The sequence below is a fragment of the Drosophila sulfurigaster genome, chromosome 3, assembly GCF_023558435.1.
Source record: "Drosophila sulfurigaster albostrigata strain 15112-1811.04 chromosome 3, ASM2355843v2, whole genome shotgun sequence".
In the NCBI taxonomy this organism is placed as follows: Eukaryota; Metazoa; Arthropoda; class Insecta; order Diptera; family Drosophilidae; genus Drosophila; species Drosophila sulfurigaster.
The window spans coordinates 3,729,286-3,747,368 of record NC_084883.1 but is presented as its reverse complement, the minus strand read 5'-3'; the positions used below and the strand labels follow the sequence as shown (position 1 = coordinate 3,747,368).

Genomic DNA, 18,083 nt, shown 5'->3' with positions numbered 1-18,083 from the left:
ACAAAGTAACGAGTGTCGAGCGTTGAGCGTTCAGCACCGAGCACCGAGTGCCGAGTAGCGAAGCAACAACCACAACAAAAGCAACGAAATGACAACGAAAGCTAGTACAGGTGGTGCACAGGTGTCGTAGTGCCAAGTGGGCAGTGGACGGTGGGCAGTTGCTTAGCGTGAGTGTAGAAATTACCATAAATCTGAGTGCGAGTAAATATAAGTATAAAAAAGGCGCCCTGGTGAACTTGAAGCGCTCAGTTCGTGTTGAGTTGACGAGGCATACGGTCGGTGGTCGATCTCCGGTCAAGCAATTTTTGTTAAATTTCCGTATCCTTTTTGATTGCGTGGCTATTGCGGCCCTCTTGTTGTTGTTGTTGTTGTTATTGTGTGTGTTTATTTGTGTGTGCTTTATGAGTGTTTAGGCCATGTTGCCTTTGCCGCTGGCCAAGTCGAATCGTGCACAAATATTCCAAGTGTTGTTACCCTTTAACGGGCCGAAATGGTGCGACGCGCCTCGAGCGTGCCGCATCTGAATAACAGCGGCGCCAGCAGCGCCGATAGCGTCACAACAACCCGCGGACGTGCTCCGGCTGGTGGTGTGCGTCTCAAGCGCTCCACTGGCGGCAAGGCGACGACGCCGACACAGCAGCGTCAGAGCTCCGGCAGTAGCAGCGGCTCCCGTGTACCGCGTTCCCGCAGTCTGACCAACGGCATGCGACGTCTGAGTCCCCAGAAGGGCGGCAGCAGCGGCAGTTCACGCAACACCCCATACTTTCTACGGTCGCGTGAAAACGAGTAAGTACAATTTTGTAGTATACTGACGTCTGGGAAATCGGAGCATTGCGATGCTTCCCACCGTAATCAATAGCTCGTCAAGTTCTCGCACCTAAATAACATACAGTTAAACCAAGTGCTAAAGAAAAGATGTGGGATTGCGCAGATTGGTAATCTAGAGATCGGTCATTGGCAATTTGTGATGATCATCTCTTAAAAAGAATCCCTTCACCTAATACCACAAGAAGACCCAATAGAAGAGCCACTAAGCTAATTCATTTAGCTATATTATCTCTGTTTTATCTATAGTTTTTGTATTAGTTGACCTTGAAGATAATTGGGATATTAACCCGACAAAAGTTATTCAATAAACATTCTTGGAGAAGGAAAAGTAGAAAATATATAATTTTATTGGTATATTTAACCAGTCCTGAACTAACACCTTTCTAGATTTGAAGAGCTATTCTTAACTTAATGTTTGAAATGTTGCTTATATTTTGTAAGCTTTAAGTTTTACCTAGGAAATCTTTACAGCTTTGTCTTTCTGTATGAATAAGAGTACATATACATTTGGTATCTAGGGGATATCTTGCGGATAAAAATTAATATTTATGAGGTGAATTGTTTAAAGCAAATAAATTTATTTCATTCAATTGTGAAAATGATAGTTTACCTTACATTTGTTGCAAGGAAATGCTTAAGGAATCAAGTGAAATAAGATTTTCAATATTAAGATATTATGTATATCGATATTTGCATATAGTGAATTAAATATATAACTAGCTCGATTATTAATTTGCATCCATCCATTTGTGTAGCAACGCAGTATAATAAAACTAGATAATAACTTTAATGGGAGTGTGAGCCACCCCTGATTGGATGCCATTAAAGAAAACAAGTAAGAAAGTTACAGTCGAGTGTGCTCGACTGTGAGATACCCGCTACCCATTTTTAATAGGGGCAAAATATTGCGGTATTATTTTCAAAATATACCGAAAATACTAAAAAATACTAAAAATATACCAAATGGTATGTTTGGTATATTGATACAGCACACCATTCAAAATATACCATAGACGGCACAATGTACCAGATTGTCGGCCAAAGCAACTAAGACCCCTAGTAAGTAGGCGTTTTTGCCCATACAAAAGTATTTCTTTAACAACTTCCACAATTTTTATCTGATCGCAACCAAATTTTCAGGAATCATAAATACTGTAGTAATTATACTTTATACCAAAATTCGCAACTCTAGCTTTAAAATTACGCTTGTTATTCGATTTTTTTGATTTGCGGGGGCGGAAGTGGGCGTGGTAAAAATTTGAAACAAACTTGATCTGCGTGCAAACATAACAAATGCTGTCGAAAAAAAATTATAGCTCTATCTCTTATAGTCTCTGAGATCTAGGTGTTCATACGGACGGACGGACAGACGGACAGACACACAGACGGACAGACGGACAGACGGACATGGCTATATCGTCTCGGCTGTTGACGCTGATCAAGAATATATATACTTTATAGGGTCGGAGATGCCTCCTTCTACCTGTTACATACATTTCCTGCCGGCACAAAGTTATAATACCCTTCTACCCTATGGGTAGCGGGTATAAAAAGAAACCCTAGAGGCAGAGACACACGCCGGAGCGTAATGACCACGCACAATATTACATAGTAAGCCCAAAAGACGGGCAATCAAATAGGCCGATAGATACAACGCCCGACGGGATAGACAGAGTGATAGACAGTTGGACATTTGAGTTTATTTCAATTGGTCATGTTTTATATTTAAACAATTAGTGTAGAGCTGTTTGGTGTTCGCAGTTTGAGGTTGGGCTTCAGCGAGCACGACATAAATCGATTTTGCAATTAAACCCCATTGAAGCCTATACTAGTCGACCGTATTACTCGTATCTCCCTCTATCCCGCCTTTCGAACTGACCCAAACCGAGAGCGAAAGTGACATATTTATGTTTGGTATTTGGATATCGAGCTGTTGCTGTTTCAGTTTTTGTTGTCGTGGTGGCTATTGTTGGAATAATAATGATAGTGACAGCAACTTAAGGTTAAGAACCTTTATTGAGTTGAACTTGTGGCTAATGCTAGCTTTTCTACCGCCAGCCATCTAATATCAAACGGAAAGTGCTGATATGGTAGATTCAACTTCTTCCAATAAAAATTCGATATAGTACTTGCTTTAAAGTAATAAAATAATACAAGTAACAATTTATTTGGTTCATTAAAATATCCTTAATAATATAATATTAATATTATTTGAATTCTTGCCAATCTTTCTGAAGTGGGGATCTCCTGGACTAAGTTTATTTTTGAGTCAAATTATAATTATAAATTATAATTATACTTGTATTTATGATTTGAGTCAAATTATAAAATCTGAATTGTTTTCATTTTTTTGTATAAATATTTTTAATTATTAATTTAATTTAAATATTAAAACGAAAAAAATTAGTTTAAGTTATAAAAAAAAAATTAAATTTGATTTATAATAAAATTTAACATCGTTTCTTTAATAACAATCAAAGAAGTTATTTCAATTTGGGGACATATTTTTTGTAGTCTCTAAAACCATCCCGCCCTCTTCTTAATTGTTTTACTTTTTATGTTTATTTAAATTGTAATGTGAGACTATATACAAATAATTAATAACCTATACCTAAAATCAATAAAGATTTATAAGTCACATTGAATAAGAAATAATAAATGGATTGACGTTAATTGTTTTTTTTAAGGGGCTTCAGTCAATTAAAAGCCGCTCATTTCTTTTTAAAAAACCGGCAATATTTACTAATGCTTTTTACTTTTTACCGAATAATTGTCTACAATTTTGATTTGTCGCCTTTTATTCTTATAGTAAATCATTTGTAGCTTTTGGTCACCACAGGACATTGACTCATACAATTAATTAGTATTGTGTAATCAAATAATGTGATTGGTGCCTTATTCAAGTATTTATTTGCCCAATTGAGATTGTGATTCCAAGCTGAATAAATACTTGTTTATATTGTTTGCACAATAAATAAAATATAATGCCAACCATTTGAGCCACAAGTCGTAACAAAAAGCACAACTTTCGCTTTTATTTTGAACGTTTTTTCCACTGAGCGCTTCATATGTTATACATATATAGTAAATGTGTATCTGGAATATATTCATATGGCATACGTATTTTCTGCTAATAGCCATCTCGTGCAATGCAAAAGTTTAGGCAACGAAATGTCAACTTTGATTATCTTTGGAATAATCCGTCCATGACGGGTTGCTCTATATGTAATTATGACCTAACCTCATGTTGTGCAAGCTCGAAAATCCATATTATACTATAGGTATAAAAAATCTCTACTAGTTTGGTTTTAAAATGCAAATTACAATTTTTTTATAGTAAGTGAAAATTAATGGAGTGTTGTGAAATAAGAGAATTTATACATTGTGTAGATTTACCATACTTAGTTTTAAAACTAAGTTATATTGTACTTATCATATACATTTAATTTCAGTTAGTTGTAAATAATAACAGTATAAATAAATGAAAAAAGTAGATTACTCGCATATCAATCATTCAACTATCAACGCACATATCAATCAAAATACATTAACATGCGTGTACTATAATAATTATAACGCCTATAATTACGTCCAATTGCAGAGGGGGAATAGACAATCTATCTCCATACATATGGTACACATATTCAAATACTTGATCCATTAAATCAACAAACGGCTTTGGTGTCAATTGGCTTAGTATTTGTAAGTGAATGCATGTGCTGATGTTCTTTAATAAGCACTTTCATGGTTGGAGTTCCTAATGAGCATCCAAGTTTATTTCTACTTCCCATTGCCTTGTCTTGTCACTTAGACAATGCCTATCAAGTAGAGCCTAGGGCGTGACTAAATGGAGAGTTGATCTAGTCTAGTGAGTGGTTAAATTATAGTCTTTCGTCGTGGGATCTACAAAGTATAATGCGATATAGAATCTGACGGTTAAGTGCTAAAAGCAATTACTATATACACACACATGCATTTTTACAATTCATGGGCAGATGTAACGGTTATTATTAGCTAATCCATGTACTCATATAATTATTTTCCATATAGTATAGTTTATTTCGATTCAAATCTAGACTGGTTTAAGTGCATTACTCAGAGAATCGAAGAAGGTTTCCTCAACAATTTCGATTCAACCCATTAACGTTGAGTCTATCAATTATTTTAACGACAATTTATTTATAAAATTCTTAGGCTCCATTAAAACAAAGAAACTCTGTTAGTTCGAATGTCCTGTAGACCTTTGGTTTATTAACTATTTAGCATCAATTTTGTATTGGCCAGAGTTGATTGAACTTTTCTTGCCTGTCGACAATCTGTTGGCTATTTGGACTCAACCTTAGCTCAAGCTTAAGTTCAAATATTTACCAAGTGTACACAATGCACAGTTCACTTGCTGATTAATATATTTACCCGTCAAGTTTTAATGGTAAGTGTGGACACTTTGTTCGTTATTCCATAAATTTTTAACGAGTAATTTTCTACCAAATGTCAAATGCCAAAAGGGAAAAAAGTCATTATTGCGGCTCAACCCATTCTCATATTGCGCATACGAAACGTGTTTAATTAGCTAAAAGAAAAAACTCAATAACTGGGAAATTTGTAAATAAATATTTTCCCAAAAATTTCTGAAATTCCCTGAATATAAGTTTGTTAATCAAATTACACCCAGCCTAACACTGCACGAATTCAGCTAAAACATGCGACGTAAAAGAAAACAAAACACAAATCCCAAAAATCAAATACTTTCACCCTTAACCTTGGCTACTATTTATAGGCCACCCAATCAGAAGAACCTCATCAAGTTCAAGGGAAATGGAACAGGCAATTTTGCATTTGCCACAACAAACCACAATTCATAACGTAATAGGAAACGTTCAGTTCTTTGTGTTGAGCTTGAACTTGGGGATTCCATTTAATTAATGCAATTGGATAAACGACTCTTGATATATCCTGACCATATCCAAGCTTTTATAGAATATAACAATTTATTACCCCTTATTCGAAGTCACATATATCAGAACTTAGCAGTTACTATTTTAGGTTTTGACCAGTTTCATCTTCTTCAACCCAGTTTATAGAGCTTCGTTTAATTAGCTATTTGTATGCACATTATTAATTTTTTGTGTTTCGCTTACGTAGAATTGGTAGTGCTGATACTCTGGAAATCGTGGCCTCCAAGTCGACGGGAACGGCCAGCGAGGAGCCATCGACGCCCGAGGACAACATCAATGTGGTGGTGCGTGTGCGTCCATTGAACGACAAGGAAAAGCGTGACAGGCACGGACCGACTCTGCAGTTTCCTGGCAATGGACAAGTCATCGTAAGTTCGCTTTACCAACGAATTATTTTCGCTCTCTTCTTCTCATTTCAAACATAATGCCGCCGCTACCCATAGGGTAGAAGGGTATTATAACTTTGTGCCGCAGAACGAAGCATTTCCGATCCTATAAGGAATATATATTCATGATCAACAGGGTCAACAGCCGAGACGATATAGTCATGTCGTCCGTCCGTATGAACACCTAGATCTCAGAGACTATAAGAGATAGAGATATATCAAGTTTATTTAAAATTTTTTGCCACGGTCTCTATCGCCCCCCCCAATCGATAATGGTCATATAATATATCAATTGTAATTGTGAAATACAATTTTACTTCTTTATGATTCCTGAGAATTTGGTTACGATCGTATAGAAATTGTCAAAGTTATATAAGAAATAATTTTGTATTGACAAATACGCCTTCTTAATACGGGTCTTAGATGCTTTGGCTTACAATCTGGTATATTTTACTATACCAACAAATATAGCCTTTGGTATACATATGTTTAGTATCTTTGCGATATATTAATTTGTGATATTCTAATTAATACCGCGCTTTTTACTTTCATTAAAAAGGGGTATCGGGTATATCTCAGCCGAGCACACTCTACTATAACTTTCTTGTTCTCTACCAGATTGAGGGCAATGACATGGGCGCAAAGCGATCCCATAATCGCGATAGTGTTCGCGTCTTCACGTACAATGTGGTCTTTGAGCCTGGTGCCACGCAGGAGGATATCTTGGACTATTCCGGCATTAAGCGCATTATTGAGATGGGCATAGAGGGCTTCAGCTGCACGGCCTTTTGCTATGGACAAACGGGCTCGGGTAAAACACATACACTCACCGGACCACCTGATTTGGTAAGTTAATTATTACTGGCGACTTACTTTATGGTACCAAGGTTTATAATATTAATTGGCTTTGCAGTTTATGGGGAAACCGAATCCAAAGGATCCGCGACATGGCCTGATCTTCCGCTCGTTTGTGTACCTCTTCCAGTTGATTAAAAATCGCAAAGATGTTAACTATGTACTCAAGGCGTCCTTTATGGAGATTTACAACGAACGAGTGAGTGGCGCCTAAAGATTAAGATTTAAGATTTATTTGTATACCCGCTACCAATTATTATAATTGTGAAACTGCAGAAAATGTATGCAATAAGCAGAAGGATTCATCTTCGATCCTATATTTGTCTGTAGATCTATGTGTCTTTCTGTCCGTTTGTCCGTATGAACGTCTAGAACTCATATACTAGAAAAGATGGATATATAATTTTTTTATATCGCTTGGTTTTTATGAATTGCATTGAAAATGCTGTGCGCTCATCACGAAAATTCCTAATTTCGGAATATAAAATAACAAGTATAGTATTTAGATTCCTTAAAATTTAGTTAAAATCAGTTAAAAATTGTAGAAGTTATTTAAGACATATTTTGTATGTGCAAAAACACCTACTGCAATCGGAAGTTTGCTGCTTTGGCTGGCAATGTGATCTATTTTGTACTCTATGGTATATTTACAATGTAGTACTACGTCCATATAACAAATATGACTTTCAGTATATTTTAGTATTTTTGTGGTATATTATTCATTGTTCATTGTTCATATATTTTTTGAATATGGTTTTATTGAAAATGGGTGGCGGGTATCTCACAGTTGAGCACACTCGACTGTAGCTCTGTTACTTGTTGTTTATTTGTACTTAGAGATATAAAGTAGTCATAAAATGAAATATGAACACTATACATATTTGAGACTCTCTTTGAACACTTTAAATTTATTTTGTGGAACTGAATCAATATTTAGATCAAATACTCGTTGAATAGTTTGTCGCATAGGTTTGATATCATCTTTGATCTACTTAATGCAGTCCCATTAAACGTAATGTTCGATTATAGACTTTATTGCAATAATTGTGATTGGTTTACTATTGCGACCTTTGCAAATACCAATGTTTATTAGAGTAGTTCTATATGCATTCCGCTGACCTCTATTTATCCGAGGGCAACACAGCAATCTGTCTGTTTCTTCCTCCTCACTCCAGCAATGCAGCAATCCCCGACTAGATAAGTTGTCGCAATGCGTGAATTTTGCTTGCATTTTGCGTGGCATTTTAAATGATTTGTTTTCCTACTCCTACCACCTGGTTGCAAAGTGGGTAGAAATCGTATTCTAATTTCATTATTGGTTTTGTAAATTGAATTGCATTTTATATGAGCAGGTAATCGATTTGCTCAATCCGGGAAGCGCTCGGAAACCGTTAGCTGTGCGATGGTCCAAAAAATCCGGTGGCTTCTTTGTGGAAAACCTATTTACCGTGGACTGCGAGGAACTCGATGATTTGCTCGCCGTGCTCGAGGAGGGTAAGGCAAACACTTCCATATATATGTACATATATACATATATAACAGATTTATAATTACTCTCTCTCTCTATCTCCGTTGCAGGCATGAGAAATCGCGCTGTGGGTTCGCATGCGATGAACGATCACTCATCACGCTCCCATACGATTTTAACGGTACATATACTATCCGATCAACAAACCGATGGCGGGGTATTTCTATCCAAGCATGGCAAGATCAATTTCGTGGACTTGGCTGGCAGCGAACTGACCAAGAAAACCATGAGTGAGGGCAAAACCCTCGAGGAGGCGAACAACATTAACAAGAGTCTCATGGTGCTCGGCTACTGCATCTCATCGCTGAGTGACAACAAGAAACGCAGTGGCCACATTCCCTACAGGGACAGCCAGTTGACAAAACTGTTGGCCGACAGTCTAGCAGGAAATGGTGTTACCCTGATGATTGCCTGTGTGTCGCCGGCTCACTATAATCATGCCGAGACGCTTAATACTCTGCGCTACGCCTCACGGGCGAAACGGATACGAACGAAACCCGTTATCATGATGGACCCCCGAGAGGCTCTGATTCTCAGCCTGAAGAGGGATATACATGCGCTGCAGATGGAGAACGAACATCTGAAGGCGGCTCTCAACCTGCATCATCAGGCGGGAACAGTGGGAGATCCTGTTGCCAACCTGTTGGATCTGCAGCTAGAGCGTGTAAACAGCGGTGATGCAGGCATTCCAGTGCCCAAAGTGGATCTTGAGCGGCTGCCCGAATTGGATGGCACCGAACTGGCCGAGCTCGTGAAACTCTATATGGCCGAAAACGAATCGCTGCGGCAGGAAAACAATCATCTGTTTACGGTGCGCGAAACAATACTTAGGGACCAGGAGATTGTGTGCAGGGAAAACGAACGATTGCTCAAGAAATTGGAGGAAGTCAACAAGTGAGTAGAGCAAGGAGATTCGAGGCGAGGGTGCGACATTCAGGCTCATTGTTGTCTCATTTTTGACTCGTTTTAGATTGAAACCGAGCGAGGACAATGAGCCTATTGCCGATCCTGGGCTCGAATCGAAATCACAAACGGAAACGGGGTCAGGGTCGGAAAATGGGGCTGAAACAGGGGCAGGGACGCCATCATCATAATACTTATACATTTTTATACACAAAAGTCCTGTTTTATAAACGAATTTAGAGTGTGATTAGAGTTCTAAGCAATAAACTAGATTGTTTCTGTTTCATAACTAGTGTATGTGTGCGTTCACCTTTGATACCCGCTCGACCGGCATTTTCGCCAACAACGGGCAAAGAAACACCCGGTACCGAGATCTGGACAAATCCTGAACCAGCTGTTCCAGCAGCAGCAACAACACCAACCGCCCTTCTCCCACTTGATCAACGGATGTCTGAGGACGAGAACAAGCGTACTCATACGGCCCAGAAACGTATTGATCAACAGCGCATCGCCAAGAATATTTTGTTAATGGCAAATGCATTTAGGAAACCCAATGCTCAGCCAGAACAGGCTACGGAGAACAACAATACTATCAGCAAAAACAATAATTCAGTTCAATCTGATTATATGCCAGAGTAAGTTATAATTATATAAGACAGGTTCACGTTCTTAAACATTCGATTCTAATTTTCATATATTTACAGCATGCTCACATAATAATTCTGCACACATAAATAATGAACATATATTTTTGAAACAATGAACATGCGATAAAGCGCAACTTAAATAAATACCGTTAAAAATTCAAACGTAGTTTTCTTTGCGTTGAGTTTGCAGCATCTGTTAGCTGATCATTATTTAAAAATTAACCTAATTCGATTTTCATTTTAATAAAACTAAAGAAAACTCCAACTTTTAGAGAAGCTCTGGAAAGATGTCCTCTTCAGTATAAAGTAAATAGCAGACATAATTATCTGTTCACTTAAATTAAATTCGCTTTTCGGTTAGATAAAAGGATTCTGGCGAACTGCACGAAACCCTCCAATGGTGTCCATCCACAAATCAAAAAGGAAATTAATTGAATTTTGAGATTTTTACAACGCCTTAATAATATAAAATATATAATTAAATAATGTGCAATAAATTTGAGGTAAAACAAATTACTTTCCGTATCGTCGTTTTTTTATTTTTGTTATTCGTTATTTTTTATTTTTAAATTTTGACAAGCACCTAAAATGTACCGAAAATCTAAATATACCACATAAAAATACCTTAAAACGAGTTGGTAGCACCCGCATTCGAATGATATATTCTCTCCCCCACGCCAATAAACTACCAATGCTTTTATATGGGTATCGAACGCGCGTTCGCCCAGTTTACCAGGCTAGTAGTTAGAAAAGTAGTATAAAAGGTATATTCTACGACAACAAAAAGTACATTTGGAAATACAAATTGAGGTCACACTACTTCTCCTAAAATTAGCTTTCAAAGGAAAAAGATAAATCGGATTTAAACGATATTGATTTTTCGTCAACTCAAACTCCTGAGCTCGTGTGTACACAATTGGCTTTCTAAGGTAAATTATAATATTTTGTAGTATCAATAAAACAGAATTTTACTGATTTCAAACCTGTTGCAGCTAGAAGTTATTCGCCAGCTGCAAAAATTGTTCACCTTCACCATAGGTCTTGCCGAGACTGCCGTTTTAGATATCATGGCTGCTAATTTACAACAGCAGCGCACACTGAATGAACAATTGCGTCGCGAGGCATGCATTCCACGCATACAAGTCTCAGAGGCTTGTAATGCAATGATGAAGTACATGCTGGATAATGAGACGGACGATTGCCTTTTGAGCGGATTCACCAGTCAAAAGGTGAATCCATTTCGCGAGAAGAACTCATGCAGCATTTTATAAGCTCAAAAAATATGAAATAGGTGCACAAGTTCCTAGCAGTATTCATCATAAATATGTAGGCATACTAATTGTTTACGTTTTCTCGACGAACTTAAATAGACTAAAAACAAACACTAATCTATTATTGCATGCATATTGTGCGTATGTATAATCTTTGATGTTTCTTGTAAATGTATGTATGTATGCTGACCTCAATTATGTCTATAAACTGAAGATATACACATATTGTAGAATAATATTTATAAATGTGTGGAAACTCAAACCGTCTTTACGTACATACATTTGTACACATACCATGTATTTTGCTAATCCTATAGCTCTTTTTTGGAGAACGGCATTAACCACAACATAGCGATTTTCAATGAATGTAATGATCCCTAATTCCTAACTAATCTGAAATGTTTCCTATTGAGATATATTCAATATGTAATAAATATTAATAAATGTATCAATCACGCATTTTCAATGTAATTCTAAAAATATAAGTCAATGGGAAAGGCGGTAAAAAGTATGTTAGGCAGTTAAAAGTGTCACCACAAAAAGAGTTTTTTATAAATCAACATCCTCAACACTAGTCATATTTTTATATATTGTTGAATCAATGCTTGATGTGTTATTTATTAGAAGCACAATAAAATGCGTTATTTTTAAACAAGAGTGCATGTCAAACTGTAGAATATCAAACTGATATGTCAGCCCTGGTATGGTCTCCAAACTGTTAAATTGTTTTCATAGTATATGAATTCTTACGGTCACTCTGTCAGCGACTTGTTGCTACCATAGTAACGGCAACCGAAAAAAGCGTAAACAAAAGGTGAAAAAGTTCTGCAGAATGTGAGCAATAATTTAGCATAGACCAAAATTGGTGTATAGTCCTGTGAGTCCTTCAAAAATGTCTTTCGAGAAAATATTGTACAAATACGATGAGCCGCATGGCATTGGTGACGTATACTTCATATGGCAAAAGAGCGCGGGCGCTTTGCTGGCCACAACGGGCACCGACGGTTCTGTGGCATTGTACAATCGCCAAGGGCAGCTAGTGCAACGCATTATATTATCCGGGTAAGCATGAAATGTACATGAAAGTATTCTCTTTTTTATATTATGTGTATATGTATTTCAGTCTGTGCTCTGGCTTTGCGTGGGACTGCGAAGGTGAGCTCTTGGGCATCATCACCAGCAGCTCACCAAATATTACGCTTTGGGATTACTCGACACAGCAGAAAGTAACTGTAGAGTCAGGCCTGCGTGATCCACTCACCTGCATACTATGGTCTAAGCAACAACAACTGCTTGCTGTGGGCACGGGACGCGGCAATTTGGCCATCTATAACCATCAGAATGGCAAGCGGACGCCGGTTCTAGGAAAGCACAGCAAGCGCATCACATGCGGAGCCTGGTCAGCGCAGAATCTGTTGGCACTTGGCTCTGATGACAAGAGCTTTTCACTGAGCAGTGAAGATGGCGACACGGTACGAATTGTTCAGTTGCGGGATGCGCCTACGGACATGTATTTTGCTGAGATGGCCAATGATGAGCGGATTGTGGGCGACAATGCCATCAGCATGATTATTGGAAAGCGCACACTCTTCTTGTATTACTTGCCGGAGCCGGAGAATCCCACAGAGTTGGGATTTCAAAGCCGCTATGGATCTCTTTTGCAGCACAAATGGTTTGGTGATGGATACATACTGTTGGGATTCTCAAATGGTCATGTTGTGGCCATCTCAACGCATCCCAAAGATGTTGGCCAAGAGCTGTGGCAGGTGAGGAATCACAAGGATACGCTGAGCGGCTTGGCCTACTGCCCCTCGCTGGACATTGTTGCATCCTGTGGTGATGATAAGTAAGTGGAAAGCTTCAAATTGAAATTTGTTGATAATGTAAAACGATTCTCTACCCACGCAGCATTAAGATCCACTCGATAACTAACTTGCAGGAAACGGAACGCATCATAACCGTTCCGGATCATGCCAGCGTGCAAATGATCGACTGGTCGCCAGATGGACAGTTGCTAGCGGTTACCACCAGTGGTGGAACTGTGTACACATACGTTACCAAACTGCCGCATATGTTTGCCGTCTCTGCGCCACGTCTGGTTATGCTGAGTAGCCTGGCCGAAGTATCCATCTATGTGTATGCACCAGACAAATCCAAGGTATTACCATTTCGCCTGCCCCTGGAGACGGAGCCCACATTTCTCGCCATTGGGCCATATACTTTTGCCGCAGGCTTAGACAAACATGTGTGGTTCTATGATCTGGGGAAGAGCCTGGGCGATGAACCACGTCCATTAAGCGAACGTGATTTACCCCACAACATTGTAGCGATGAAGCTGAACACAGATTACTGTGCCGCACTGTGTCCACCACAGTTGTTGCTGCAAGCCATCTCCGCCGACAATCCCAATTGCAAGGACAAGATGCAGGCGAGTTTCCCAAGTGCATTGCCCACAATGCCCAGCGATGCGGTGATTACGTGCTTTGCCCTAAGTCAGGAGTTGCTCATTTTTGCTACAGATGTGAGTTATAAATTGAATCCTATATTCAAGAGTTGTTGTCACTCCTTGCTGTTTTAAATTTGTTTGTAGATTGGACATCTAGTCTTTTACTCACTGGAGAAGTGGGACACCTGCACCATCTATCGTCACAGCAATGGCATTCGTCAGTTGTTCACAGATGTTGATGGCACAAAAATCATTTTCATTGACGAACATGGTCAAGGATTTGTCTATCTGCCCGCCTTGGATCAGGAGGCACTCTTGATTGCGGACTTGCCCAAGCAATGTCTGGGATGTCTCTGGGACTTGACCCAACCGAATATCTTTATTAGCTATGACACACGCGTTGTGTACACTCATGTCTTTGCCCGCCACTCGGTGCGCGGGCGACACACGATAAAGGTGGGCGAATCCAAGCTGAATCCGGGTCAGGTGCCACTGCTGCTGTGCGCTGGTGAAATGGCACTGCACATCGACGGCGGTCAGTATGCCACACAATCTCTGAGCACGCATGTCGTTAATCCCAGCAATTCGCAAAGCGACAATCTGTTGCTGTTGCTGCGTCTCAAGAAATATGACGAGGCTTACAAGCTGTGCGAACAAATGAAATTGGACAGCGCTTGGCGACAGTTTGGGGAGCATGCGATCGCTGATTTGGAGCCGGAGATTGGTAAGCTTACTACGGTCCTCCAACAACTGCTGAATACCAGTCTTAATTTCCTTTTTTATTTTGTTCATCTAGCATTGCGCGCCTATCGTCAACTAGGAGATGCTGGATTGGTGAATGCGTTGAGTGAACTGCGCTACATTGAGGATCTCCACATGCTAAATGGTTGCTGTTGCATGTTGTTGGCCCAGTACGATCAGGCGAAGGAGTATTTGCTTAAGGGCGCTTACACGCGTGCCGCTCTTGACTTGAGTAGGGATCTGTTACAATGGGATCAGGCACTGTTGTTGGCCCACAAATATGAGCCTCTAGAGGTGCCTTTCATAGCACGCGAGTATGCTCAACAGTTGGAATTCACGTGAGTTGCGGAATCTTGAGTTGAGTACTGGCTTTGTAAACACGACATTTATTATCTGCAGTGGCAACTATGCGGACGCATTGTATCATTATGAGAAGGGCTACAAGGAGGACTTGATCAATAATGAGGATTCGGAGCCGCCAACATTGCTGCACAGCACGCCCGAGTACGAGGAGCATGTCCGCCTCTGCAAAATGGGCATAGCACGTACCTCAATTCGTGCTGGAGATTTTCGACGTGGCGTAAGAACCTTGGCATCAAGTCTCAAACAGATTCCAGACCTTGTTTCCTTTTTCATTTAGATTCAATATGCTGTCGAGTTGCAGGACAAGCAGCTGTTGTTCGATTGTGCTGAGCTGTTGGCCACTGTGGGTCATCTGACCGAGGCTGCAGGTTTATACGAACGTGGAGGCTACTATGACGAGGCCTGTGGCCACTATATCGCTCTGAAGATGTGGCACAAGGCCAACAATATACTGCCGCAAGTGAAGAGCAGTAAGCTGCATGCAGCTTATGCCAAGGCGAAAGAGTCAGATGGTCAATTCGAGGAAGCTATACGCAGCTATCGCATCGCTGGTGATTTGGATGCTTGTGTACGCATTTATCTGGATCACTTGTGTGATCCGCATGCTGCTTCTGAAATTGTGCTCGAATCCCGTTCAATGGATGCGGCGAAGCTGCTGGCCAAATTCTATCAGAAGATTGGCGACATTGAGCAGGCGCTGCAATTTCTTGTCATCTGCGGCTGTGTGGAGGAGGCGTTTGCTCTCGCTCAACGGCACAACAAACTCCGACGCCATGGCGAGCTGTTGGAACGCTATGAGAATGCCAAATCTGCCGATTATTTGGCGTTGGCGCATTACTTTGAGAGCGAGAAGTATACACTGCTGGCCGGCAAATATTATTTCCTGGCCAGAGAGTTCACCAAAGCGCTTCGATTTCTGCTGAAGGCATCAGCATTCAGTAACGAAGAGTCACAGGCTCTGTCGCTAGCCATTGACTGTGTGGCGACCTCAAATAACGAACAGTTGGCCACACAGCTCATTGAATTCCTGCTAGGCGAATCGGATGGTGTGCCCAAGGATCCGCGTTACTTGTTTCGCTTGTATATGGCTCGCAAGCACTACAAGGATGCAGCCAAGACTGCTGTTATCATTGCCAACCAGGAACAACTGGCAGGCAACTACAAATCGGCTAGGGATCTGTTGTACTCCATGTACCAGGAATTGCGGCGCAACAATCTCTCGGTCACTGCAGAGATGCGGCACAACTTGATACTGCTGCATCGCTATACTCTGGTACGCATCCATGTCAAGCTGGGCAATCATCTGCTCGCCGCCAAGCTGCTTGTCCAAGTGGCTGCGTGTATATCGCAGTTTCCCGAACGTAAGTTCAAGTCAGTAGAATCTAAATTTCCTACTACTATTATGTTTCATATGCAACAGATATTGTTCCTATACTGACATCAACGGTGATTGAATGCCATCGTGCTGGACTGAAGAAATCCGCTTTCACCTACGCTTCGATGCTAATGCGACCAGATTATCGCAATCAGTTGGACGGACGTTACATTAAGAAGGTCGAGTCGATTGTACGTAAGGCGCCGAAAGGTATAAAGCAGCTACGCGATGAAATCGATGACGAGACAATGGAGTGCCCCATTTGTGATGCCAACTTGGCTAACATGGAAGTTACCTGCTACAACTGCAAGACTACGCTGCCCATTTGTATAGCAACCGGTCAGCACATCATCAAACAACAAATGACATCGTGTCCACAATGCGATTTCCTTTGCTTTCGAGCGGAGATGGAGAAGTGTGCACAAAGCTAATCAATTACCAAGCAAATGTTTAAGTTTTATTTCTCTTGCAGCATCCTATCGGAGTATGACGACTGTCCCATGTGTGGAGAACGTGTTCCGCCTGAGCAATTGCTCGATGTGGAGGATATACGACCCTATATCTTGGCCGCCTCCTAGACTTTTTATTTAGATTCTAAGCAAGAGAATTAGACTGCACTCCACACCAAATAGTAATTATAAGCAATAAAAAGCACAAATTTCACTGCAAAAATTCGTTGATATCTACAAAAAAGCAAAGGAAATTCGAATTCCTTTTAAAGTTGCAAAGTTTATTTCTCAAAATGGATCACAGAAGATTACTCTTTTTGGAACTGCATTTCACAATGTGGCAGCTTGGACTTTAAGTTTGCAGCAACCTTATCCATGTCTTTGACATACTTCATATCAAAGATGGCTAACTGTTTAAGATTCGACAGTTCGCCGATGACATCTAGATCGGAGTCACTAATATTGTAGCATCCGGAAATCTGAAGGCGCGTCAGGGAATCGGTTAAATGTGTGAGACCGACAAGGCCATCGTTCTCGAGATGCTTACAATTGTGAAAAATGACGGTGTCGATTTGTTTACAACCAATAAAGTGCTCCAGACCAATTTTCATGATTGAAGCATTTGATGCGTCAACCACTTTAATCTGAAACTTGGTTGTTTCCGCTGGCAGCATGTTGTAGTCCTTCCATAGTCTACTTGGATTATCCACAATGCGTACTCCGCCACCATTCTTAATTATCCATTCGGCACAGAGACGATTTGGACCGACTTTTGCCAAACGATCTGCATCCACTTGATTGAAGGCAATCGCCACATATCCCCATATGTTTCGAACTAGAGATTCTGCTGGGAGGACTTGTTTTTCAACTTGATAGCCAGTTTGTTGGATTAGGCGTTTTGTTATTGAATTTCTAATTGTGCTGATAAACGACATCGTCGTAACAGCTGTTATTCCACCACAAATTGAGACGTTACACAGCACTGTTTTCAAAGCAACGAGTACCAAAATCGGATTTGTTTTGAAAGCTCCTGTTCACGTTCTTCATGATATTTCTACCCGCATGATGTCCATTGTAAAATTATTGCTAATAATTTTGTGAGTTCATCGAAACATTAAATCATGTTGACATTATTAGCACTGGTAGTAATTCTTGAATTTTATCGACACCAGTTGATCAATAATCAGTTGAGTGTTTATGGTACATTTATGGTACAATGTGCCGAAATATACCAGAATTTGAATTTGATGTGTATTTGAATATTTTTTTAGTATTACAAAAATCTAATATCAGTTCAGTTTGTAAATCATATTTAAATCGAATAATTTTAAAATGA

At 39.9% G+C, this 18,083-nt stretch overlaps 4 protein-coding genes across 5 annotated transcripts; 3 read left to right on the top strand and 1 right to left on the bottom strand.

Annotated features, from left to right (window-relative positions):
• The first annotated feature begins 10 nt into the window (after positions 1–10).
• Positions 11–10,258, top strand: LOC133844797 (kinesin-like protein KIF12). Of its 2 annotated transcripts, XM_062279059.1 has the most exons (8): positions 15–786; positions 5,971–6,151; positions 6,788–7,015; positions 7,083–7,223; positions 8,377–8,518; positions 8,603–9,446; positions 9,749–10,090; positions 10,160–10,258. In XM_062279059.1, the coding sequence occupies exons 1-8, from the start codon at positions 491–493 to the stop codon at positions 10,170–10,172; spliced, it is 2,187 nt and encodes a 728-aa protein (XP_062135043.1). In that variant the 5' UTR covers positions 15–490; the 3' UTR covers positions 10,173–10,258. The 2 variants fall into 2 exon arrangements, with proteins under 2 accessions (XP_062135044.1, XP_062135043.1); XM_062279060.1 differs by lacking the exons at positions 9,749–10,090; positions 10,160–10,258 and adding an exon at positions 9,523–9,705 and having other exon boundaries at positions 11–786.
• Positions 10,259–10,873: 615 nt separating this feature from the next.
• Positions 10,874–11,821, top strand: LOC133844243 (guanine nucleotide-binding protein subunit gamma-1). The gene is made up of 2 exons (XM_062278155.1): positions 10,874–11,031; positions 11,095–11,821. Exon 2 carries the CDS (start codon positions 11,170–11,172, stop codon positions 11,371–11,373), a length of 204 nt encoding a protein of 67 aa, XP_062134139.1. The 5' UTR covers positions 10,874–11,031; positions 11,095–11,169; the 3' UTR covers positions 11,374–11,821.
• Positions 11,822–11,974: 153 nt separating this feature from the next.
• On the top strand, positions 11,975–16,984 carry LOC133845486 (WD repeat-containing protein 19). Its single transcript, XM_062279958.1, has 9 exons — positions 11,975–12,435; positions 12,497–13,219; positions 13,282–13,894; positions 13,964–14,543; positions 14,616–14,898; positions 14,960–15,140; positions 15,201–16,284; positions 16,344–16,713; positions 16,771–16,984. The coding sequence occupies exons 1-9, from the start codon at positions 12,266–12,268 to the stop codon at positions 16,874–16,876; spliced, it is 4,110 nt and encodes a 1,369-aa protein (XP_062135942.1). The 5' UTR covers positions 11,975–12,265; the 3' UTR covers positions 16,877–16,984.
• Positions 16,985–17,007: 23 nt separating this feature from the next.
• Positions 17,008–17,988, bottom strand: LOC133845488 (ATP synthase subunit s, mitochondrial). The gene has a single exon (XM_062279960.1). The coding sequence runs from the start codon at positions 17,680–17,682 to the stop codon at positions 17,056–17,058; it is 627 nt and encodes a 208-aa protein (XP_062135944.1). The 5' UTR covers positions 17,683–17,988; the 3' UTR covers positions 17,008–17,055.
• Between the last annotated feature and the right edge of the window lie 95 nt (positions 17,989–18,083).